The 24,384-nt window shown below is 51.1% G+C and overlaps 1 protein-coding gene across 1 annotated transcript in view; it reads right to left on the bottom strand.

Annotated features, from left to right (window-relative positions):
* The window catches only part of Rptor (regulatory associated protein of MTOR complex 1), a 267,055-nt gene that overhangs the window by 69,746 nt on the left and 172,925 nt on the right, over window positions 1-24,384 (bottom strand). Inside the window, exons 7-9 of the mRNA XM_090351345.1 lie at window positions 22,998-23,057; window positions 4,208-4,308; window positions 3,336-3,480 (exon numbers count right to left, since the gene is read on the bottom strand). Of these exons, the coding sequence (XP_090207471.1) occupies window positions 3,336-3,480; window positions 4,208-4,308; window positions 22,998-23,057 (306 nt within the window). The remainder of the gene's footprint in view (window positions 1-3,335; window positions 3,481-4,207; window positions 4,309-22,997; window positions 23,058-24,384) is intronic.

Genomic DNA, 24,384 nt, shown 5'->3' with positions numbered 1-24,384 from the left:
CACTTGACAAAGGCAGGGGGATGTCCCCAGTACCTGACAGCTGAGGAACAGCTGGGCACTGTTTCAAAGTGTAAAACGAAGTTGTTGGCTTCCTGTGCTTTTAAGCAGGCCCCTCAGCCCAGGGCCAGGTCTGGTGTCAATTGTTAAGTCAGCAGTCCGTGATGGGTGTTTCACCAACAACCCACTGGCTGCAGGGTGCAAGTCTAATGATGTGAGTTATCTTCTAGCTCAGGATTTTAATGAGTTCTTTATATATCATTCAAGAAAATACCAAATGAGATGGAAGTCTAGGATTAAACTTTAGGAAATTCTGCCAGTTATGTTTTTAGGATGTAAAGAAACACCCATTTCTTTTGATTCTAGGTTTGTTTTTATGACAAACAATATCTAAACCATGATTCAATTTTAAATGTAATGTTTAGCCTAAGCACATTTAAGTTGTTAAAGAAACTTCCACCAGCTTTTAAGATGCCCTGCCCTGTTCAGTCTTGCCTTATCCTGTCCTGTCTTGTTCCGTCTTGTCCTGTCCTGTTCTCCTGGCTGCAGCACTGGCTGTGGTCTGAGACTACACTCAGACTTCCCATAGACAGTTGTGTTGCTGATAGAATCTGGTGCTCTGCTTTTTTCATTTACATGTATTTTGTATAGCAAGGAGTTAAATTTGAAGATTGCTTCATTCTTGGAGAGCATACATGCTTTAATTTACAACTCCATTCTGTGAGGTCCTGGGGTTATTCCCAATTTTCCCTTTTGTAACGAGTGTTCTGCCTACGACTGCTGTCTGCCAGCCTTTCAGAGTGCCCCATTGGTCATGTTCCTCCTATTTTCCCAGACCTGCTTACAGAAGATCATAAAGCCAGGTCATACAGGGGCTGGCACAGTGGAAGGGCAAGGAGGTGGTACAGAGCTGGTCAGAGCAGTAGTCAGAGTCAGGGAGCCAGAGGTCAGCAAGGTCACAGCCAAGGACAAGCTTGGCATGAATGGGTGGGCAACAGCAGGCTTCGTGATTCCCCGGTCACCTCCAACGTCTGGCTAGATAGCAGAACACGGAACTGAGCCCCTGCAGCGGGGGGTGACGAAGCCTGAGGAGCATGGGACACTCCAGGTTCTGGGTGGGACACAGGCCCCGCTCTCCTGGCAGCCTTGCCAGGCTCACTAGTCCAGGCCAAAGAGAAACCCCTCTCACATGACAGCCCACCTAGCTGTCTCCCCGGGTCAACGTCATTTCTCCCCATGTGCTCCTGTCCCCAGGATTTGTCTAGTAGCTGAATCAGGTGCTGAGGATTCCACACAGGCCCACCCAGGACGCCTCCCTCCCCAAGGCCACTGAACCTCCATTTCCCTGTCACCAGTAAGCTGTCACCACAGCACCGCTGAGGGAGCAAAGGACTTGAGTGGGGACAGTCGAGGGACACACATGCCTGGCGTTCAGCACCACGTGATGATCCCCAGGGCCCTCTCAGGGGTCTGCCCGGGTGAAGACCTGGCACGCAGCTTCCTGCCCCACTTCCCTGCAGCTTCTCTAGCTGGGTGCTGCTCTACATCAGTGCACACTTGACTCATGCAAGCTGCTCCGTTCAGAGGAAGGCATCAACAGTGGCTCTTCCCCAGTGCCGAGGGCCGGGGACTTCTGACCGGTGGAATATGGCAGGTGGTCAGAGCCCATGGCTCGGCAGCTGTGATGACAGGTAGTATGACAGCAGCTGCCTACATGTCTGCTTGGCATCTCCCAGCAACACAGAACAGTGGGGGCTGGGGCAGCTGCCAGCGCCCCTGAACCTGCAGGGACTCTATCTGGAGGACCTGTCCTCAAGCATGTCATTCTAAGCCACCAAGCTGCAGCAACTGTTCTGCAGCAGAGAATGATAAAGATAACTAAACCTTCTTTCTGTCTTTCCAGATCCCAGAGTTCCTGTGTGCCACACGATTTCCTGGCACTGACCGGAGCTGACAGTCCTAGCAAGGCACACCACCGCTTGCACAGCCCCCGTGAGTTCAGATGTTTTCCTTCAGTGCTAATCTTTATGATTCAGTACATTTGCTCCTCAGGGCCTCTGAACTCTTGTTTTTTTCAGGAAGCCCAGGTTGGCTTCTCCCTATGTAACCGTTCCTTCCTCCAAGGCTGGGTGACCGGGGCTTCTCTGGGCTCCAGGGAATCCAGGGAAGGGCCCTGGCTTAAGGGACAGTTTAAACCAGAGGCAAGGATAAAAGAATCCATGCACTAAGGAAGCTTTTGAAATGTAAAAGTAGAACCCAGACTCCTCCAGTCTCAGGAAGTCAATCCCTGGCCTCTGGCCAGGTAGAGCCCAGGGGGTGCCCAGCACCTCACCTCCAGCCACCGCCTCTCAGCTGGCTGTGCCTTAAGCCTATCATCTCAACTGTCCATCAAATCCAATCTTGAAGACACTAACTAGTCTGCTAGGGAGGAGGTGAGAGTGGAGGAGGCCCTGCCCCCTGTCTCCCTGCTGGGTGAAGGCCCAGCAGAGAGAGCAGACACCTTCCCCTCAGCTGCGGGTCAGGGCTGTCGCAGCACCACCCCACAGAAATGGATTTCCACCCTAAACACGGCCCACTGTGGTGGTCCTGGGGCCCGCTCTCCTTGTAGACAGGGTTTGGGGCCTTTGCCTTATCAAGCACAGTCTGCAATCACTGCCAGAGCTTAGCAGGGCCTGGAGATGTGTCCCACAGAACGACGAACAGGAGTCCCTCTGCTTTGTCATGCGCTTTAACCACACAGTGTGGCCTTGCCACAGGCCCAAAGTGTAGGGCCAGCAGCCCCTAAATCAACCATGGCCCAAATCAACCCTTCTTCCTTGCAGGCTCACTGACTCAGGGTCACATCAAGGGAACGCTAACAGCAGGCAATGGAACAAGAGAACCCTACCTCCCCATATTACAGTTTTATTGTCACAAACATTACTAGTGTAAGTAGCAGCAGCAATGGGAGGGTTTTATACTGAACTCTGTACGTGTGTGTGTGTGTGTGTGTGGTAAGCATGCAAATTAGAGGGCAATGCATCCCATGGTTTTAACTCATGGAGCAATCCTTCATGTGGCTCACATGGTGGTCAGTTTCTTCCTAAGGCCACACATCCAGTGCAGGGTGCTGCCTGTCAAACCGGAGAGCCGTGGTCCTGAGAATATTGACCTCGCCCATACAGGGGCTCAAGGTGGGCACTCACTTCTGAGACACACCCCTGGGCCACTCTGTTTTCTTACCTGGGTCTGGTGCCACCCCACCCCACTGTGTTTGGGTAGCTCTCTCACCCTCTCCTGCAGTGTCCAGGAGCATGTAGGCATGCAGAAATCCCACCCTGTGGCCCAGAGACACTTACCACATGGCATGCATGTACGTCGGCGGGAGGCGGGGGCTGCTGACAGGGGTGCAGTTATATGACCTCATGATTCTTTCTGCCAATAAAAAATTCCGAAATAGACTTGCCACCAGCAGGTCCTGTCTGAAGAGCTTTTGGAAGAGATCTGAGAGGAGATAAAAGATGAATCGAGATCTTCAGTGACTGGGGTCCAGTATTTGAACTAAATACAGAAGCTCTATCAAAAATTCCAAACAAAGGGCCGGGAGTCTGGCCTAGTGGTAGAGTGCTTGCCTAGCATGCACGAAGGCCCAGGTTCGATTCCTCAATACCACATACATACAAAAAAAAAAAAAAAAAAAAGCCGGAGTGGTGCTGAGGCTCAAGTGGTAGAGCTCTAGCCTTGAGAAAGTCCAAGGACAGTGCTCAGGCCCTGAGCTCAAACCCAAGACTGGAAAGAAAAAAAATTCCAAACAAGTTAAGAATGATACTGGCACCACACACACACACACGAACTCAGACACACACTCATGCATATACACACATGCACACATAGCATACATAGGAACCAACACTAGAAACCCAACCAACCAATGCACAATCATGTGCAAACAAGTTTTAAAATAAGAATTCTAGCTGTGATACGAAAGGACACTGTCAGCATTGGTGCGAGAGCTAGAGAAGCGCTGGCTAACAGTGAGGAAAGAACTGTCATGACCTCATTATATGCCATGCTCTGAGGGCGCACCAGGGCGCTCATCCCACCCTCCCAGAAACCTCCTGAGGTTCTTGTCTTCTCCTGCTCCCAGAAACCACACAGACTCCATCGACTGTGGGGTGGGTCCAGGACCAGCGTCCCCGGGGCCTCCCTCCCCGCAGGTCTGCAGCCTCACCCCGGGGGAGCACATTCCATGCGATGGTGTCTGTGATGGCCGTGAAAATCCAGTTCAGCTCGCCCAGAGGGGTCCTCCTGTCATTCAGCCGGCCAGGAATCCTAGAACACAGTGCATTTCCGTGAAATCAGACAGTGGTGGCAGGAACAAAGGTAGTGAGGGAAAGGAAACGCCTCAGAAGTGAAGGAGAGACTGGGCGTGTGCCCAGAAAGGTCTCCTTCCCTCTACAACTTGCAGGAGTCGGAACATCCCTTTCACAAAGAGAAAATAAACTGACACAGGCTCACACCCTAGAAACGTCTCCATCTTCTACCCCTACACCCTGCCCTGGCCCCACACTCTGACCTCCCCATGAGCAGTGTCTTCCGCTGACCCTGGGAGTGCGGGCCAAACCTGACTGGGTGGAACAGCTTCCCAGGTCTTCGTCTGCGCATGGGCCACAGCTTGGGACCTCAAGGTCAGCGCATGTAGTGTTGTGGGGCTGCATTATGTCCCCCACCTGTCCAGCACTGCTTCTCTCTGGGCTCTCCACAGCAGGAAGGAGCATCATTGTCAGCCTAAGTGAGGCGCAAGCCCTGCCCTACAGGGACCACTCGTCTCAGAGTCATCAACAAAATTCCCGGGTAGTGCGCGCGCACTCGCGCACTCACGCACTCACGCACGCACGCACGCACACGCACACACACACAGAGCAGCTGCAGCGTGCAGACCGACAAGGGAGTGGCCACCATAGACAGTATGGAGCAAAGTCCTGCATCCCGCAGACAGTACAGCACCGGGACTGCTACTCGGAGATGGTGTCCAGCAGAGGACACCAAGCACAGAGCCCGAGGCACAGGCATGTCCCCTCTGTGCGACAGCAAGCTTAATTTTATCTGCTAGGTAGCAAGTTTAATTATATCTGACTGGAAACTTTTTTTCCTCCCAGAAGGAAAATGTTCACAGTAATTTGGTTTCAAGACTAGAGTGTGATTCCTGCTATTTATAAGATTGAACAGATTAATAATTCCCATTATAGTCAGCCACGTGATGCACTGTCTGGACGAATAACACTCAAGGAAGCGGTGTGGCAGATCGGGGGGAGCCAGATTCAGAACATGATTCTGCCACCTGTGCTTCCCCCGCCCCATGCCTCCTGGCTTGGGAACACGGAGGCTTCCTAAGTCCTCAAGAAGGCTTAGTGATAGGACAAGAAAAATGAGAGTCGGTCCAATTCTCCCAAACAGCAGCACCACTGCTCATGTCATGTCGAAAGTCCAGACATCACGTCTGCCTCCACAGGGGAGCTTGCACATGCAGCCCAGTGCACGTGGGGGTCTTGGCGCGGACTGAGCAGAGGCAAGTTGACTGCTGGGGGTGGGGTGAGAGCCCACTGGTAAAGGGCAAGCAAGGAGGAGGGAGACAGTCCCCTATCCCCACACACTCCCCCTCAGTGTGGAGAGGGCTGTGCAGAGATGTCTACTCAACAGGCCTTCATGCACGGGGCCAAGGGAAGGCGGCGCCCCCCAAACAAGACACTTCTTCACACAGTCCACGAGCGCCACAGCACACACAGGCGCCCAAACCTCCCTAAACTGTCCGTAACAGCAAAACCATGGAGCCTCAGGTAGCTTGCTGCCCCCTCCTCACAGCAGCGTGGTTGAAGCACCGCTGAGTCTGGCCACCAGGCTGAAACTCTCCTCTCTGGTAAGAGTATGCAGGGAGCAAGGACCAGCAGCCAGAAAGTGCTCTTCTCAGCGCCCCACCCCCAGCCCACCCACTACTGACCCCGCTGCCAAGATGGGGGTCCCTGGACCTGCAGAACCAGCAACTCACTGGGCACTGCCGCCACCAGGGCACTGTTTGCAGAAGGGTGAGCTCCATCAAGACAAGCGACCACGGCAGCAGAGCTTGTGTTCTTCTCTCCAGGGGGCCGGACCAGTGGTCTCCCGGGAGGAGTGCCAGCCAGTACCCGCATTTTACCAAGACTCTTAGAGCCGATATGATGGCTCTCAACCTCCAGTAAGATGCAAGGGACTCCTGTGGGGCTGTTACCACTCACTGGGTCCTATGCAAAGACACTGCTTGTCTGGCCCATCACACAGGGGGCCTGGCAGAAGCTGGAGGCACAGGCCCTGGGCGCAGACCAGTGGGGCAGGAGCACTTTCCAGGACGAGGAGCCCTGGAAGTGCGTGAGGGTCGAGCGAACAGACAGCTTGCAGAGCTCTTCCAACAGAAGACCTGAAAGGTTGATTAACCTCCCCTTGCTTCACTGGGCGGGCACTGGAAAACCCAAACAAACCCCTGGTCTACACCACTAAAATGTAGGTGCTGTAAGGCGCACAGTGCCATGAAATGTCAGCAATGGCTTATAACCAGGATGACAGAGTACTTAGTAAACTGTAGGAATATCCACAAGTACTTACACGGTTTTTTTTTTAAATGACTCCTTCAGCATGGAGTAACACGTGCTTCCTAGTGAGAGGCCAACAAGTCCACGGTGGCGTGGCCAGGTTTATGTGAAGCGTGTGCAAGGAAAGCCAGGAGTTTGCCAGCGCTCACCGTGGAGGGGATCTTCCTGCAGTTATCACTGGGTGGAGCCCATTTTGATGAGGACAGGAGCTATGTTTACTTCAACCACCGTGGACAAATAATCTCAGCCTGGGGTCCTAATGAGGTCAGCCACGGGACTCAAACTCAGGGCCGGGCCCAGTACAGTGGGCAGCTAGTTGGTGGTGGATGGCTGGCCTTCTGGTGGAGCTGCAGGGACCACAGAACTGGAGACAGATCACGGCACAAAAGCTGGCTCCTGGCAGAGTTGCTGAGGCACGCCATACCCGAGTCAAGGGATGGCAACATAAAGCCAGGCTACTTTCCCAGCAGGGAGGAGCTGCGCACAGCATTTCCTACCGCCGCACTGCCACAGTCCACACACTGAGAACAGAGGCAGGGTTAGGGGCCACGTGTACTTAGCTGTGTTATAAAAGGCTTATTGTGTGATAGTCACCAACAGATAAATGCAAAGCTAGACAAATAAGTCCTGAAAATCTTCCCAGTCGTTGACGAATAGACAACCATGCCAGGAGCATGTGTGGTTCCTCCGCTCGCCGGCAGACAGGTCACAAGGAGACAAAGGTGGCAGTGAGTCCATTTTTCCTATCGTTGTGAATTAACTCACTTCGACTACACACAATTTCAAAAGCCTTCCCCTTTCTATTCCTAATCCAGGAGACGATCAGGCCATCCAGAACCTTATGGCGTGCTGCAGGACCCGGAAGATTGGGGGTCTTACCAGATCTAAGCTTACGTTCCATGCACAACACTCGAATTTCATTTACAGCCAAGGTGGTCTTTCAAAGCTTAAATCTACAGTGATAATCAGGGGAGCATTTGGATGTGAAAAATACAAGGAGCTGTGGCTTAGGAACAGGTCACGGAGTTAAAAGATGAAGAAGGCAAACTCTAGTCCCAGCTGTGCGGTAGCTGGGCAACTTCTGCATCCTGTCTCTGCTCTGAGTCACGACGGCTAACCTTATGCGCACTGTGAGATTAAAATAAAATGGGTCACACTTTCACAGCTGAAGCAGCAGCCAGAGATGGCTCCTTGGCAGGGTCCCACCTCCTCCTCAGACTCTCCAGGCTGTCTCGTGAAGGTTTAGTGCCTCTTCCCGAGATGGGGTTCTCCTGTGGCATTCAGACTATGGCTAGAATTCTCCTTCCCTGACTTTAACCCCCAGCTAATTCCTGCGCTGCTGCAGAGACTACTGCACGGCCATGTCCTGGTGTGTACTCACGGCCTCTGAGCATGGTGTCCGCTCTTCTGGCACTTTTCCTCTTGGGCCACCTCCTTCCTCCCTAACAACCGCTTGATGGTCACAGTCACTCAGCGCGGCTGCTGTCCGCTCCTGGTCCAGTGTCAACCTTTCCCCACACAGTTGCCTGTTATGCCATCAGTTGTCTCCTCTCTCCCCAGGAACCCCAATCAAGGAAAACCATATAAGCATCTCTATCCTGCCCGAATGTCTGGATTTCTATTTGCTTTGGTCTTTGTTCTCTGGGTTCCTACCAACCAGAGTTCTGCCAGTGACGGGCGCCATGGCCTGCTCTCCCCCTACACAGGTGCACAGCTCATCTTTTGTGAGCTGGATGTCAGCTGGACCTAACTGGCTAACCTGCCAGTGAGGTGAGTACTACCCACCTTCCAGTCCTACCTGAGTACGGCTGGGCTCTCCCTCAGGGGACCATAGCTCCATCAGGAGCCACACCCACATCTCCCTGCCCATCGGGTGGCTGCCGCCCCACACCTCTGGATGTGGGCTGAAGTGGAGACCCCTACCACATCCTCAGGCCTTTCTCATGTCTTAGGACAAACCCTTTGGTTCAAGGCATCCTCCATGACATCCATCTTTCCTTTAGGATCATTTCTACTTCTGATCAGTACTGCCGATTAGATTACCTTTCTCTGTTCCCAAAGTCTGGGTGCTAATGTCTTGGAGCAGAGACTAGAATCATGGTTAGGAGGTGGGGTAAGCACATTTCAGAGACTGAATATCGATCACTACAGGTCTAGAAATTCTACATACTGATTTCCAGGGGCTGGGGAGGCAGTGTGGATGGGGCAGCCTGAACGAACCCCAGATAGATGAATCTGGCTGGTGGCTGGCATATGACCCTGGGCTGTCTGTCTGATCTCTTTGAGGTCAGCTCCTCCTCCTCCTTTTTTTTTTTTGGGTCAGTCGTGGGGCTTGAACTCTGGGCCTGGGCGCTGTCTCTGAGCTCTTCAGTTCAAGGCTAGTGCCCTACCACTTGAGCCACAGTGCCACTTCTGGCTTTCTGGTGATGACTTGGAAATGAATCTCATAGACTTTAGTGCCGTGGCTGGTTTTGAACTGCAACCCTCAAATCTCAGCCTCCTGAGTAGCTAGGATTAGTTCCTTCTTAAAACCAACATTCACAAACCTGAGCTCCAGGAGATGCCTCTGGCATTGGAGACCAGTAGACACGCAGTCCAGCCCTATCAGACTCCCTCAAGGATGCTGAGGAGAAGAGACATATGCAAGAGCTGTGGGGGGCCGTTGGAAGTGGGCTTGACAGACAAGGCTGCTGGTGCCTCAGTTTCCCTCCACCTTTGACTACGGTGTCCTGACTCCTGAGGGAATCTGGCTCTGTGACCACAACCTGCTCTTGTCCCAACCTCCTGGCTGCACGTGCACATCCTGCCTGATTTCCCCTCAGAGCAGACGGCTGGCCACACTAAACACCCAGAACCAGGACCTGCCAGCCACAGCCTCTCCCTCCGCCCCTGCAGAGAAACCACCCCTGGGTGCTTCTGCTCGTCTTCACAGCTCAAGGTGGACATGGTTAAAGTCAGGCTTAATGACGGGAGTGCGGCCATCTCTTTGGCAAGTCACGTGACTTTCCTTTTCCTGAGGCTCAGCACCTGGGAGACAGACTGGCTCACTTGTGTGTTCTCCCAGCTCTGACCAGGCGCAGTCTCTAGGAAACTGCTCTGTCGGCCTGTGGAAGTCCCCAAGGCCCTCCTCTCCGCTCTGACTCATTCCACATGGGCTCAGGACCCTCTGTGTCTCCTCACTCACAGCTTGGCAGCCTCCTCCACACAACACTGAGGAGAAAGGAGGCAGGTTCCACCAAGGGTGCCACATGGGCTCTGAGCCCCTGGCTCGGTCAAGGGCCGTGTTCAACAGACTCAAAGCACATTTCCCCGGGGGTCAAGAGCTGCCCAGTTTGACATGCCAAACTTGTGCAATCATGCTCCTTTTTCTAGTTGGGCCCAATGCCCCTTGGTGTGACAAAAGCACCAGGCTGTTTCCACTTGTCCAGGCTGTCCCTGGCCCCCAGGCTCTATTTACTGCAGAAGCTTGAGGTCCTGCCAGGAGGCTCACAGGGGCTTTGTTTATCAGATCTGATGGATAATCCTCCCTGCCCTGAGCATCTCCGCAAAGCCCTTGCTTGTGTTCTTTTTATTACTTGCCACTGCTCCTCTATGTTGATTTTCTATGTAACTTGATAATAAATTCCTATGGGCAATGACTTTCTTCAATGTGTATCAATCTCCCTAGAGTTTCTGGCAGAGTGCTAAGCACACTGAATAATCTCAACAGCCCACAAATCTGAGTCATGTTACCTCTACTTAAAAACAGCTGCTCCCACTCACATGCCCCAGGCGCCCCATTGCTTGGTGCAGAGAATCCTCGTTCTGCTGCATGGACATCATCAAGATGGGTTAAAATCTACCCTCCAGCTATGTATTCTCAGGCATCAACTCTGGCCTCTCCTCAGTCGGACCCCAGCCAAGGCTAAGCAAGGGAGAGGCGTGGCCTGACCACTACCAGGAGGAGGGGCAGCCTAGCCAGTCTGCAGAAATGGGGTCAAGCCCTTCTCCCTCCTGGCCAAACCCTAGTACATCTCCACCCCCTGGGAAAACCAACCAGCAAGGCAAGTTGGAATGAAGCTCGGTAACTCACACCTGCTCCTATCCGTGCCCCCCCTTCCCTTTCAAACATGCTTCTCCAGCAGCATTTCATTCACCTGGCTCTCAGAGACGCACAGACGGTCCTTGGTCTTCCTGTACTCCTGGCTCAGGGACAGGACAAATCCTTCCCTGTCCAGCTCAGGCCCACTTCCCCTCAGATGACCTTCACACCATCAGGCAGGCCGTAGACTCCTCTGCTTATCTCACAGAATGCTACAGGCACCTTTGTTCAGGCTGTGTCTCAGCTGGCTTGGAGCTCCTGAAGAGCAGAGCAGACCTGTGCTCTTCATCTGGCCATTCCCAAGCTCGGGAAAAGCTGAGTTCAATATACACTGACAAACTCAGATCCAAGGTACCTGGGCCTGGAGCAGGGACATGGGGCATAAATCTGTCAAAGCTCACCAAGCAATAGAGCTAGAATGGGCCATTTTATTGATGGTCTCTCAGTAATGCTGGTTTAAAAACTAAATAAGGGGTAGGAGTTTGGCCTAGTGGTAGAGTGCCTGCCTAGCATGTACGAAGACCTGGGTTCAATTCCTTGGTACCACATACACAGAGAAAACCAGAAGTGGTGCGGTGGCTCAAGTAATAGAACTCTAGCCTTGAGAAAACCCAAGGACAGTGCTCAGACCATGAGTTCAAGTCCCAGGACTGGCAAAAACAAACAAAAAACAAACAAAAAAACCCCATAAAGTGGAAACTATGACATTTCCAAACAAATAGAAACATAACCTTGTTGGGCAACAGTAACTCATACCTGTAATCTTAGCTACTCAAGAGGCTGTGATCTAAGGAACACAGTTCAAAGCCAGCCTGGATAGGAGAGTCTGTGAGATTCTTATCTCCAATTAACTACCAGAAAACTGGAAGTGGCCCTGTGGCTCAAAGTGGTAGACCACTACTCTGAGCAAAAAAGCTCAGGGGCATGCCCAAACTCTGAGTTCAAGCCCCATCACTGACCCCAAAAAAAAAAAAAAAAAAAAAGTAACATTGTAGTAGTCTGTCTGCATTAAAGGAAAAGTGAACTGATCTAGTGGGAACCCAGAGCTGTAGGAAGAAATGAAGGATAATACAAGATGTAGACGTTAGGGTCAAAAAAGAGAAGGCAAGAGAACAAAGAGAGGTCTCAACACCAGCACAGGTTTAATGGGGAGAGAACCTGAAGAGAGGCGTCTTCAACCAGAGCGACAGATTCACTCCTTGCTTATGGGCTGAGGTATTTACAGTGGGTCTGAAGGAATGCTGGAGCTGCCTGAGGGGGGCGGGGCGGGCGGGCAATGTCGGGGCAGAGAGCATGCACCAAGCATCACAGCTGGAGGAGGAAGAAGACAGGCTCTGGTGGTAGCCAATTAGGTGGTTTGGTCAAGGAGAAAGGGTAACGCGGGAATCAAGGCCTTGAGACAAGGACCTGACCATTCGTACCTCACAGAAAGCATGGGGGCAAACAGTAATGTGTATTATTTCTGTGTAGCAGCAAAAGCATTCAGAGAGGCAAGTAGAAAGATGGCTAGGAATTGGTGTGGAAAGTACAGAACTCAGGAAGTAGGTGAATGGAAGTCCTTGCTGCACTGGCTAAGACAGAGGACATCAAGGGCCACCCTCGTACCGGCTACATACTTCCTGCAAGCTGTTTTAGAACAGCTATAACAAAAGAGAGACCCCAGCGCCCCATGAGAGAGCAAGCCTTGGGAAAGTGTGGGCAGAGGGATCTTCTGTGGTCTTTGAGCTATAGATATATAAAGCAGAAAATGTTGGTACAAAGCCAACGGGGGTGGGGGGAAGGGGTACTAAAACTGCTAAATCACTTTGAAAGTGGTAATAAAAGGGAAAAAGAAAAGTGAGAGGAAGTGGGGGGAGAGCAACAAGAAAGGAAAAGCAAATGTGGAAAATCTAAAGATGTCTACAACTACCCTAAATATAAAGACTACTTCAGTTAAAACCAACAATATTCAGTGTGAATTTTAAAACAAAAGCCAACTACATCTTGCTAAAACGAGGTATGCCTTAATCATTCCGTAAGATGAAAAAGAGGCATCTGCAAATAGTAACTGAAAGACAGAACAGCTGGAATGACACAGGGGACAGTGGACCTCACAGCAGAAGTCACGGCTGAAAGGCACGTGTTGATGACAGAGGGTCCCTTCGAAGTACCAGGAAGGGACAGCCATGACTAATGGTCCTCCAGAGAGTCTGAAGGTCAGAGCACGACTACAGTGTGGCCGGAACCCATCAAGCTGATTTCTTCCACAAGAAAAGAGGATGCAGCTGAGACGTGTGTACCAGCAGTGAGTGAGAGCACCCACAGGACTGACAAAGTACCCGCAGAACGATGACAAACAGGCCAGGGCTACCTGAGTACCATTAGCTTTGATGATTACTGACCCCAGCGGGAAGTCAGCGCTTGTGGGCGCCTAACTGACAGGAGAACAACTGGCATGCAGACAGGAGGCTTTTGAAGTTTTGATCATTGGCTGTAATAAGACATCGGCGACCCGATATATACAAGTAGGCACAGAACCGGTGAAAATGCCTCTCATGGAGAAGAGTGGTGTTTTTCTTTTTTTTTTTTTCAAATGTTGGCTGTAACCCACCAAGATGGCTCCAGTCCCCACTAACCCATAACTTGACTTTGAGAAGGCTGTGGTCAGGGCACAGCTCAGGGGGCAGTGCATATGTCCGTGTGCCCAAGAACCAGGGTCCAAACACAGCGCCACACTCAACACTCAAACCAATTAAGCAGAAACACTTAAAAGTTCATTAGCTCCTTCCAGAGGATAAGGTGTATCAGTTCTCAAAATGGTTTGATGGTCCATGCAGCACCTGAGATACTGGACATCAGAAGACTGTCTAAAGGGTTGGCCCTTTACCAGTGTTGTTTTTCTTAAATAAAAACTGCACAGGCAGAATGTTTCCAGATGATCTGAAAACCCAGTGGTTTAGGTTGTCTCCACAGACGTGCTCATCTTTGCTGGGGAAGTTAAGCCCAGGAAAGAGGAGGTGGCCAGCAGGAAGCAGCCATTCTGGGGCTCGCTCAGATGTTCTAGAATGCCTCTAACCACCCGTTCCTGCCATCAGGCTTCCTCCTATGGAAGTTACGAGCAAGAACTAGAAGGAGCAACGGGTCCTGCAGGCAGGGCAGCTTTCCATGTCCACGGAGATTCCCAGCCTGGGTCCGTTTACTTCTAAAGTGTGACTGCTCCAGTGGCGTTTTTTCCCTGGCTCCTGGGGTCTGATGAGCAAAGGCACAGGGGCGGGAGGAGACAGCTGTCCTCCAAGCTTTCCCTGAACAAGCTGTTTAGAAGCCTGTGCCAGGGGCAATCTGCTTGCAGACTATGGGCAGGTCCTGAGGGACTGCCTGCCCCACAAGACTTCTCTGGGCCTGGGAGCCACGCCGGCTTACAGCCCCATTCCAGGGGCCTCCGCGGAAGAGCAGCAGGCACCCTGCCTACTTACATCGCCCTTCACCTGGGTAAGCCTGTCTCTCCTGGTGCTCAGCGGCAGGGAGAAGACTCAGTGCTTCCAGGTCGTGATCTTCCCGGGTAATTTTCTTCTGAGGTTTCCCTGGAGGCTGTGCCTCACAGATGGGAGGCCTCCTCTTCTGTCAATTCTTCTCCCACACATAAACGTCCCCTCATGTCACCTCATCCATACGGAATCTGCTCTTTGAGATGAGACATTTCGGATGCCTGAAACTCAGGCACTGTCCCTGTAAGACCTTTTCTGATACGTCTTAAGCCAAAATCAACCTCTGCTCCCTTTGTATGTCCAACCTGTAGCACACAGCACACAGGCGTGACATGTGCTTCTCCTCGGGCCTGGGCCTGGCTCAATAACCAGCAGGATCCAGTGAGTACAAGGCTCTGGCCGTGTAGATGGGAACCGGCGACGGCTGAGCTGAGGGACACCGGTGACAGTGGACAGCACTGCTCAGGGAGTAGGGGTGTCCCAGAATCCCACCCAATGAAACAGTATCCAAACCAGGTTGTACATGGAAGGAGGGCTGTTAGGAAGGAGGAACTTAGACCCTGTCCTCAATGAAGAAAGCCACTTCCGAGCCCGCTGCACCCTGGCACAGGCAGCAGAGGGCATGCACCAGACCCACCCCAAGGAAAGAGGAGGCAGGGTCCAGCCTGACAATGATGAAGTCAGTGCCACAGATGCTACTGGGCCCCGAGGCCTGGGGAGCTGGGCTGTGAGGCTCTGAGTCTCCACACTGGCCCATTGGCACCGCCTGTGGCCTCGTGAGCAGTGTGCACAGCACGAGGGGACACAGCACCCTCCCGCACTTCTGACTGAGACGGATTCGAGTGAGGCACCATGGCAGGAGCACCCCCAGGCTGTGCACACAGGCAGCGTAATGGACGACTGCTGTCTGGCAGGATCTGTGCCCCAGATGGAACGTGTGCTCTGCCAGCTCCTCCCCTCCCCCCACCCCTGGCAGCCTTCTGGGGCTTTGTCCCCCCCGCCCCCCTCCCCGTGTCGCTAACTTAGCTTCCAGTGCATCGTTACTCTTCTGATCCGTGACTGGTACACACTAACGAATTACTGACTTTTACCTCGAAGCAGTCAGGATAAGGTATTTACAGAGGAAAAAATACTTTTTGAGCCATGGCATCCTTCAATGTTTTTCCTTACAAACCAATATTACAACTTGCACTTGACAGTGGGGGGACTCTCTACCCATGGTCCCATGCCTGCCTCCATGCCAGCCGGGACCCCTGGGTCCTGGCCACAGAGCACAGGAGGACAGGGTGTGACGTGGCTCTGGCTGGCTCACTGTTGTGGCACATCTCCATTTTTCCTACTTAGGACAGCACTAGCTACACATTAGATGGAGCCTCAGTTTCCTCCGTTTTTAAAAGGTCAGGTGACACTAGCAACCATTCTGGAAGGACCCAGTGAGGCTTACAGATGCTAACACAGTACCCAGGACAGGACAGGTATCCATAAATGATACAAAAGCCTTAGGGCACCAAACCTAGGCTAACCTCCTCCCCTTCCCCCCCAGGGCAGGCGGGCCTGAGCCTGCCGTCTCTAAAGCAGCAGCGGGCAGGGACGCTGGGCTGCTCCAGACACTGGGCTGTTAGCGCTTTAGAATACGTGTTTACACAATCCATGTTAATCATGAGTAATTTTTGTACGCTTTGAGCCTCCAGTGAGGAGAATACTAACGAACAGCCTTGTGGAATAGGTTCAGCTCGATTCCCTGGAGCTCTGCGAGTACCCTAATATTTCCAGCACTGTTTAAGCGTTTCATTACTTTTGTTTCAGGGCTGAAAAATGTCCCTTAATTTCCAAGCATGAATCTCACTGCCGCTGTCTCAGAGGATTCGGAATACAAATACGCACTGCAGCAGCAACAGGCTTATTCATCAGGCGGCTAGGTGTGTGCAGATGACTGGAGACGGGGGCGGCGGAAGGTCGCCCCAACTTCCTTCCAGAGGCAGAGGCTTTCCCTGGCTCAGAGCTCACGCACAGGCAGCGGCCCCACACCCGTGCAGGCTGGGAGAGGTGACGCTGGGCCTTGGGGGTACTGCAGGGGCTCCCCTCAGTAGGTCTGAAGCATGGAGTGTCCCCCTCCTCTGCCCCACAGTGACAGCTATGACTGAGGCTGAATTCCTGACCAGTGTGGCACCTGATGTCATGAAGGTGGAATGGAAGCCACCCACTCAGGCTGAGGGACAGCTGAGTGACACAGCTTCTGTCACTCAGGACACAAGGCCCTGGCTTCTATCCCCAGACCTTCTCCATGCTACTGTGCCTCAGTCGGTTCCCACCAGGAACCAGCACCGTTGCATTTTATAGGGTAGCACCATTGCATTGTTCAGCAAGACGTCAACCTTATAGCAGGGCTACAATTCTCAATCACTCTGGCCTATGAGACCTTAGCATACTATGGGCAGGAAGTGTACAAGAACAGCGATGGGAGCTGTGGGCACAGACATGTGGGCACAGGACCTGGGCCCACTGCCTGGCCTCATAGGAACCCCACTTCAGCCCTGACCTTCACACACAACAAAACCACCACCCATTTTCCTCCACCAGAAGGATCCACAGGGCAGCCACAAAGGCCTGCTCTTCTTCCTATCTGCTGCACTCCTTGTCACCTCGGCCAGGGGACCTGAGAACCAGTTGCCCTCTCAGGTGGGCAGCCCAATGAAAGACTATAACCAGATGCAAAGCTACTGAAAATCATTAAAAAGTCACAAAAATCAATTGCAGATCAACCTACAGCCCAGCCTACACGTGCTTAGGCGCTGCGAGAGGCTGCCCAACTGCCATTCGGCCCCACAGTGTCTTCATGCAAGACTCCCTGGGCGGAGGCATGCCTCCTCCAACCACTCCAGAATCGGACTGAGTTGCGAGGGTGCAAACGGAAGATGACCAGGGGAATGAAGAGGAGGGCCAATCAGTTTGTTCCAGCAGATTAAACAGCAATTTAAAACAACTTGTCATCAGGCAGTGGCGGTGCACATGGGCAATCTCAGCTATTTGGAGGCAGAGACGGAGGATCATGGTTTGACTGCAATCTGGACGAAAAGCCAGCAGGATCTTGTTTCAGAAAGCAACTGGGCAGGTAGAACACATGGTAACATTAGCCTCCTGGGAGGCAGAGGCCATATTAGAAAAGAATATGAGGGCTTTTCTGTGAAACAAACAAAGCATAAAGTGCTGTGCCTCAAGCAGCAAGAATGCCGACTTACCAAGAGCGAGGCCCTGCAAATATGAATGCTAGTACTGCCAAAACAAACAAAAAACTACAAAAGGTGGGTTTCAAATGGACTAAGCAAGTATACGACCCCACATTAAAAAGAAAACACGCCTGACTTATTCTGCCACTCAAGACAGATGGAAGATTAGCTCACTCAGGCCGCTGCCTGGGCCACCCACAAGACCTGCAAAGTCAAGTCAGGAGACACGTGGGAGAAAGGGGACACCCAGGAATTCACAAGGCCCTGGAATCAGATGGGAAGTTCACATCAGTCAGGCATGGTTCAAAGCCTGCAGACACCATCCCCAGCAAGCAGGCATGTGGCAGTATCACCCAGCTAATCACACAGACCAGGGCCAGCAACAACTCAGCTTTGTTTACCTCATATAAACATTTAATTTAAATCTTCCACCTATTCAAAAATTCATACATTTTACACTATTCCATGCCTCTTAAAACTCCAGTTACCTAGAAAAAAAAAACATACTTTTTTTTGGTAGGTCATAGGGCTTGAACTCAGGGCCTGGGCATCGTCTCTGAACAGCTTTGCTCAAGGCTAGTACTCTATCACTTTGAGCCACTTCTGGTTTGGGGGTGGTTAATTAGAAAAAAGGGTTTCAAGAACTTTCCTGCCCGGGCTGGCTCTGAACTGCAATCCCCAGATCTCAGCCTCCCTAGTGTCTGGGATCACGGGCGTGAACCACCAGCATCTGGCCTCCTTCAAAACTTTTGAGAGGAAGAAACACTGTGCTGCTTGGGTGGAAGGTGGCACAAGGCTTCCGCTTCCCTTGGTTCTGACTCACAGCCAGGACAGCAACCAATTTTTTGATCACTTCCTTTTGAGAAAGACTTTTAAAAGCCAAGCAACTCTCAAAAGGCTTTTTACGTGACAGGCGTGGTCCTGGGAGCCACAGTCCAGAGCTGGCCGGTGGTGTGCCACGTGGGAGCCGGAGTCATTGTGGGCCACAGGACTGGGTTGTCCAGAGGATGCTCCCACACACAGGGAGCCTCTGCACTCTCCCAGTTCTGCCAGGGCCTGTGAGATTCTCCACCAGGGGGCAGCACACAGCTGACAAGAAGAGGTGGGGTTCTGGGAGACTCATCCTGAGCAGTCTGTGTGCAGGCAGGGTGGGGGAGGCGCTTCCTGAACATGGGGTCCAGGCGAGACTTCTTTGGTGTCTGATGTGTGCGCTCATTGGCTGGCACGCCTTGGACCCCTACCTTGATGAGGGGATTTGCTATGGTTTGGAAATGGTGCAGTGTATCCCCCAAAACTTCATTCCTGAAGATTGAACTGAGACTCAAGAAGGGGTCTGGAGAAGTGACTAGGGTTAGACAAGGTCGTAACATGGAGGCCCATGACTGGATCCTAGTGGCTTTATACAAAGAACATGCTGCTGGACGGGCGAGGTGGCTCACGCCTGTCATCCTAGCTGCTCAGGAGGCTGAGGTCTGAGGACCAAGGTTCAAAGCCAGCCTGGGCACAAAAGGACCAGAGACTCTTATCTCCAATGAACCTCTAGAAAATGGAAGTGGGGCTTGGCTCAAGGGTAGGGCGGTAGCCTTGAGCTGAAGAGCTCAGGGACAGCGCCCAGGCCAAGTTCAATCCCCATAACCGCTCCCCAAAAGCAAAAAAGACAAACAAAAAACCCACAATCAAAACCCAGAACATGCTCTCTCTCGCCATCCCTCACCAGTGAAGTCCTGCCCTCTACTTGTCCTGCAGGAGGCTGTGGCTAGCCGTGGCCCTCGCTCACAGACAGCTAAGACCCCTTTTCTTTGTGGTACTGCTTTTTGTTTTTGTTTTTTGGTCTGTAACTGGGGAGGGCCAGGCCAATGGTGCAGGAAAACCTCTTCACAGCATATAACACCACTGGAGCCAAAGTGGCCCACGGCCTCTGCAGAATACCGAGCTGAGGGGTGAGAGACCAGCTGGGAGGATAGGCACCTTACAGCGGGAGGGTGCTGGGGAAATGGTGGCACAGCTCCCACAGCGGAAGGCTCTCCTGGGACATGGGTCATGCAGAGCAGTCGGAATCATGGCGGAGTGAGTGGTCTACCTGAGTGGAGGTGGAGTCCAGGTGGCACACCAAATGGGAAAGATGAGATGACGCTCAAACAGGGAACACGGTGGGGCGATGGACAAATGCAGGCTAGCAAGCCACAGAGGCTCACCGCAATCTACATCACTTGAGAAGACAGCTCCAGAAAATGAGAGCAGAGCAGGGGAAAATGTTTTTCCACTTTCACACTCTGCGGCAAAGATCACAGCACCAGGAAGACCTAACAGCACACTCAGAGATGTGCCCTAGTTCACTGCCCAGCTTTGTAACAGCAAACCAAATCTAATCTGGAAAGCTCATCTTCTTATAAGACTATAGCCCTAATTGGAGAAAATCTAAAAGGTTATAAAAATGTAACAGCAACAGCATTGTCTCTCAAATGGAAACATTTCTCCAAGCATCTGCAAAGGCGAAAGTTGGTATCTATTCAGATACCCATCTAGTGGTAGTGGTCCAGAGACTTCTGGAGGGAGCTAGCTAAGGTTCAAGTCTGGAATTTGTCCTGGCATAAAAAAAATAAAACCAATTCAATCACTCTCATTCATTTTAACTTTTGCCAAGCCACGAGGGAGAACAGCAGTATGGCATTTCACACGGCATGCCTGGGATATGCCTATTTCTCCTAGGTAGCAGGTGCTTCTGCTGACTGTAGCAGGCAGCAGTGACTCAGACACCAGTCAACACGCCTTCCTAAGTGACTCACCATACAGCCCGAGGCATCTACGATGACTCTATATCCAACCAACTCCACGGGGTGGCACTGATTGGGATATGTTGTGATGTGACTACAGATACCATCATGAAATCACAACCAACACTCTCACCGTGTAACCAATATATGGAAAAAAGGAAGATGTTAAAAAGTACTTTTTCAACCAGTTTTTAGAAAGAAAACCTCTCTAAAGTCTGAACTATTGCTTTTATATTTCACAATCAGACCTGACACATGACGGTGAAAGCAGTAACATCTGTATGAGGTCATGCCCCTCGGCCTCTACCCAAAAGCTAAATCTGTCTTTATCAGACACTCCAGTCTGCTGTCTGTGTGCTTCCTCGCCTCTCACAGACAGCTGGGCTGCTTCCAGTATGGGTGATAATGACACATTCCCATGCAGGTTTCCATGTGAATGCAAGTGCTCAGTCCTTCAGGCAAAGGTACTGGAGTGGCTGGGTCATGTGGCTTGGTGGTCTTCAACTGAGAGGCGCCTACCAGGTTCTGCCTTGCCCGTGGCTTTGGGTGCTGTGGTGTGGGAGTTCCTGTGTTCCCCAGTGTACCCAGCTTGTGGCATTGTTGGTCTTTTTTGTTGTTGTTGTTGCCAGTCCTGGGCTTGAACTCAGGGCCTGAGCACTGACTGTCCTTGGGTTTTCTCAAAGCTAGATCTCTACCACTTGAGCCTCAGTACCACTTCCGGCTTTTTTCTATGTATGTGGTACTGAGGAATTGAACCTGGGTCTTCATGCATGCTAGGCACACACTCTACCACTAGCCAAACTCCCGGCCCCACTGTTGGTCTTTTAAACTCAGCCGTTCTACAGTTGTACAGGGGCTTTCATTTTATTGGTGTAAGTGCTAATGATTCTGATCATCCTCCTGAATGTTTATTTGCCACCAATCCCACCATCTTCCTTCAGCGACATCTCTTCATCATGTCTCTTGTTTGGGAGTCTCCTCGACCAGTTTTTCCTGTGTAATCTGTGCTCTGGCTATTAAGTAGCTGGGAAAGGAAAGGAGAGGAATGAGCTTTGTCCTAAGGCCAAGAGCTCATCAAGAGAGGAAGCAGATGGATCATCTAGACCAGTCCTCAAGAGTAGCCCTGCTAGCCAGGCACAGATTCCCCCCAAGAAGCGGAGAGAAACCAAGAGCCACGTTCCTCTGGTTAATGTAAGAGAGTTTCACTGAACAACTTGAAAACAATCATTTCCAGGGGCAAAGCTCACTGATAGAGCAGGTGCTTAACATGTGCAAGTCCTAGCAATACACACACACACACAAACACATGCACATACACGCACACGCACGTGCACATGCACACATACACACACGCACGTGCACACACACAAACGCGCGCACACACACATATGTACACACACGCACACACTCTTTGTGTTCTTCACTGGGTGACATTTATTCTAGATAATTAGGACATGCAGCATCGTTATTCCTCTCCCTCTACCCCGTTTTTGTGTCAGTTTGGGGCTTGAACTCAAGATCTAGGCATTGTCCCTTTTTTATTCCAGGCTGGGGATCGGCCACTCAAGTTCCACCTCCTCTTCCAACCTGTGTGTGGGGGGGGGGGGAGGGTTAAGAGTCACACAGACTTCGTTGCCTAGGCTGGCTTCAAACTGCTTTCAGATCTCAGCCTCCTGAGTAGCTGGGGTTATGGGTACAGGAGAGAGCTACTAGGGCCCAGCTGGACATTTTAAAGGAACTGTGGACAAGCGTTCCCAGTACATTTTGTTGACTCTCTTTGTTAAACGTATTTATAGACATTTTACATACGTGTGGTTGAGAGGCTCTTAGTACAGGCAGTCCACCAAGCATGGCCTGAAGGACGGGATCACAGCTGACTGCTGAATGGAATGCTCACAGGCGCCCCCCCACTTGGGGAGGTGCTTCACTGGGGGCGGGGTCGCAGCTTTGACGTCGCCTTGCTTTTCCTACCCAGTTTAGAAACTTCAGGGCCTTAATTGTCTTGACAAATAACTTCTGTATTCTTGGCAATCCATCAGTGACCTGGAGGGCTAAGTCTGGGAGACCTGAGGTTCCGCGCACAGAGCTCCTATAATGCCTCAATTTTTCTATATTGCCGACATGAGTCAGGGTGAACTAAAAGTAGTCAAGTCGTTGAAATGTATAAAATCAGTAAGATCAGTACCTAATATTTTTTTAAACGCACATACACACAAATAAGCCTTCCGAATGCAGGTCAAATTTAGAGTTACAACATAGAATTTCAGACCCAGAGAGATCAGCACAAGAGACGAGCACACTGTTCACTAAACCTGGAAGGCCTGGGGTGGGAAAGCAACACTGGTGATTTGGTCAGCTCTAGACAGAAAAATGGCTAGGAGTAGGAAGTCAAGGTAGAAATAGAGATAGGGGTAGAGATATAGGTATAGGACCAGGGAGAATGAGATGAAGAAAGAAGTGGTGAGGGTGACAGAATACTGAACGCCAAGTTCAAGGTTAAGGAAATGAGGTCAAAGTACATCTATAATCTGGTGTTGCCGCAGGAAGGCAGAGATGGTCTGTGCAAAGCTGTGCTCTCCTCCAGCTTAGAGTCTGCAGTGTTTTAAACATTCTGAAGAACCAAGCTTTCAATGGTTTCTCTTTTAATCTGGTCCCATGTTGGCCACCACCTACACTAAGTACCAGCGCTCCCATCACAAACAGCTTTAATCAGAGAACAAAAGGACATAGCCACATGAAAGCGAAATGGCCTCACATTGAAGAAAGCACTTCTGAGAACTAAGAGGAAAAGGGAGAAAGGAAGAGAACCCCTCAGATCCAGACAGCCACAAGGGCTTCAAAATCTTACTTACTTTTCTATCAAATCCAGGGTGACTCCAGGCACCAGGCTGACACACTTCTGCATGCAAAACCTGCAGAGAAAGGAAAGAACGGGAGTAGCATGAATGGAATATGTAATGAAAATGCAAAGGCCTATCAGCAAAGTAGCCTTTAAAGGTGGGGCGGGGAACAACCGTGGTAGGTAAACAAATAGACTCTAATTACAGCAGCTCTTGGATTCAAGAGGAAAATCTAATTGCCGGCTGGTGAAAGGTGCTAGACTCCAGAGCTGCATCCAGAGCTGCATGCAGTCAATGAAGCCGAATCCCTGGAGAGAAGCTCTAAGAGGTGGCATAAAATAAGGCTTCCAAACTAAATAATGTGGGGCAGCCTGGACTTTTTCCTTCTCAGGAAGGTGAGCTGGGGTGTGTTGCAAGTGCAGGTGAATAACCTCAAGGCACACAAAAGGAGTTGGAAGAAGAAAAAGAACAGGAATTCAATGATATGATTTTAACTATCATCACAGGAGTTGGAGCAGACTCAACAAACCACAAGCAGGTTCATTCTCTAGAGCAAGAGTGAAACAGACAAGGCTCTGCCTCATGCGTGTACCCTGATAGAGGGCAGGAAACCATCTTTCCATTCTCCTGTCAGGGCTACTGACACACAGCAGGACACAATCAATGGCAACGCTGAGTAAAAGACAACTTGATGTTTGTAGTGGGAGAAACACAAATGCTTGATTTTTCTGTGTTCAAAATTAAGAACGAGTTGTCTTCTTCAAGCACAGCAGCAGGCAAACAGCAAATACAGATGTTCCCCCATTTAAGAGGGTTTGAGGAGCAAATTGTCACCTTATTTTAGATAAGCATTCAGTACAGACTGCACTTAAAATTTTGAATTCTGACTGTAACAAGTACTTAAAAACTGCTTTGTTGAGAAACAGATGCTCTACTTGAGCCCAAGAATGAACAAAATGCAGGAGAAAGCCTGACATCTCTGCTTCCATTTTTTCTGCCTTTGCTCTAATCCATTCTCTGCAGTCACTTTGCAATCACCTTGGAATTCAGGAAGGACTGATCAATAATAGGTTTAGAAGGAAGGATGGAAAAACTGCCCCCAAGGAAAGAAACTACAGAAACCCATGGGGATAGATCAGCCAGTGGCCACGTTGTTTATCCTGCCCAGTAATGTAGGGGTAATACCTCTCCTTCAGAACTCTGCCCAGAAGAAGTGCTGAGCTGACATCTACACCAACTAAAACTCCTGTCTGCCCCTCCAGGTGAGTGGAGCCAGGAGTGTGGTAGAGGCATTGTCTGAAGTGGTCAGGTGGGTGGAGCCAGAGGTGTGGTAGAGGTGTGGTCTGTATGGTCAGGTGGGTGGAGCCAGGGATGTGGTACAGGTGTGGTCTGTGTGGTC

This window comes from Megascapheus bottae, chromosome 17, assembly GCF_031878675.1.
Source record: "Megascapheus bottae isolate mThoBot1 chromosome 17, mThoBot2.hap1, whole genome shotgun sequence".
Taxonomy (NCBI): Eukaryota; Metazoa; Chordata; class Mammalia; order Rodentia; family Geomyidae; genus Megascapheus; species Megascapheus bottae.
This window is presented reverse-complemented; position numbering and strand designations above follow the sequence as displayed.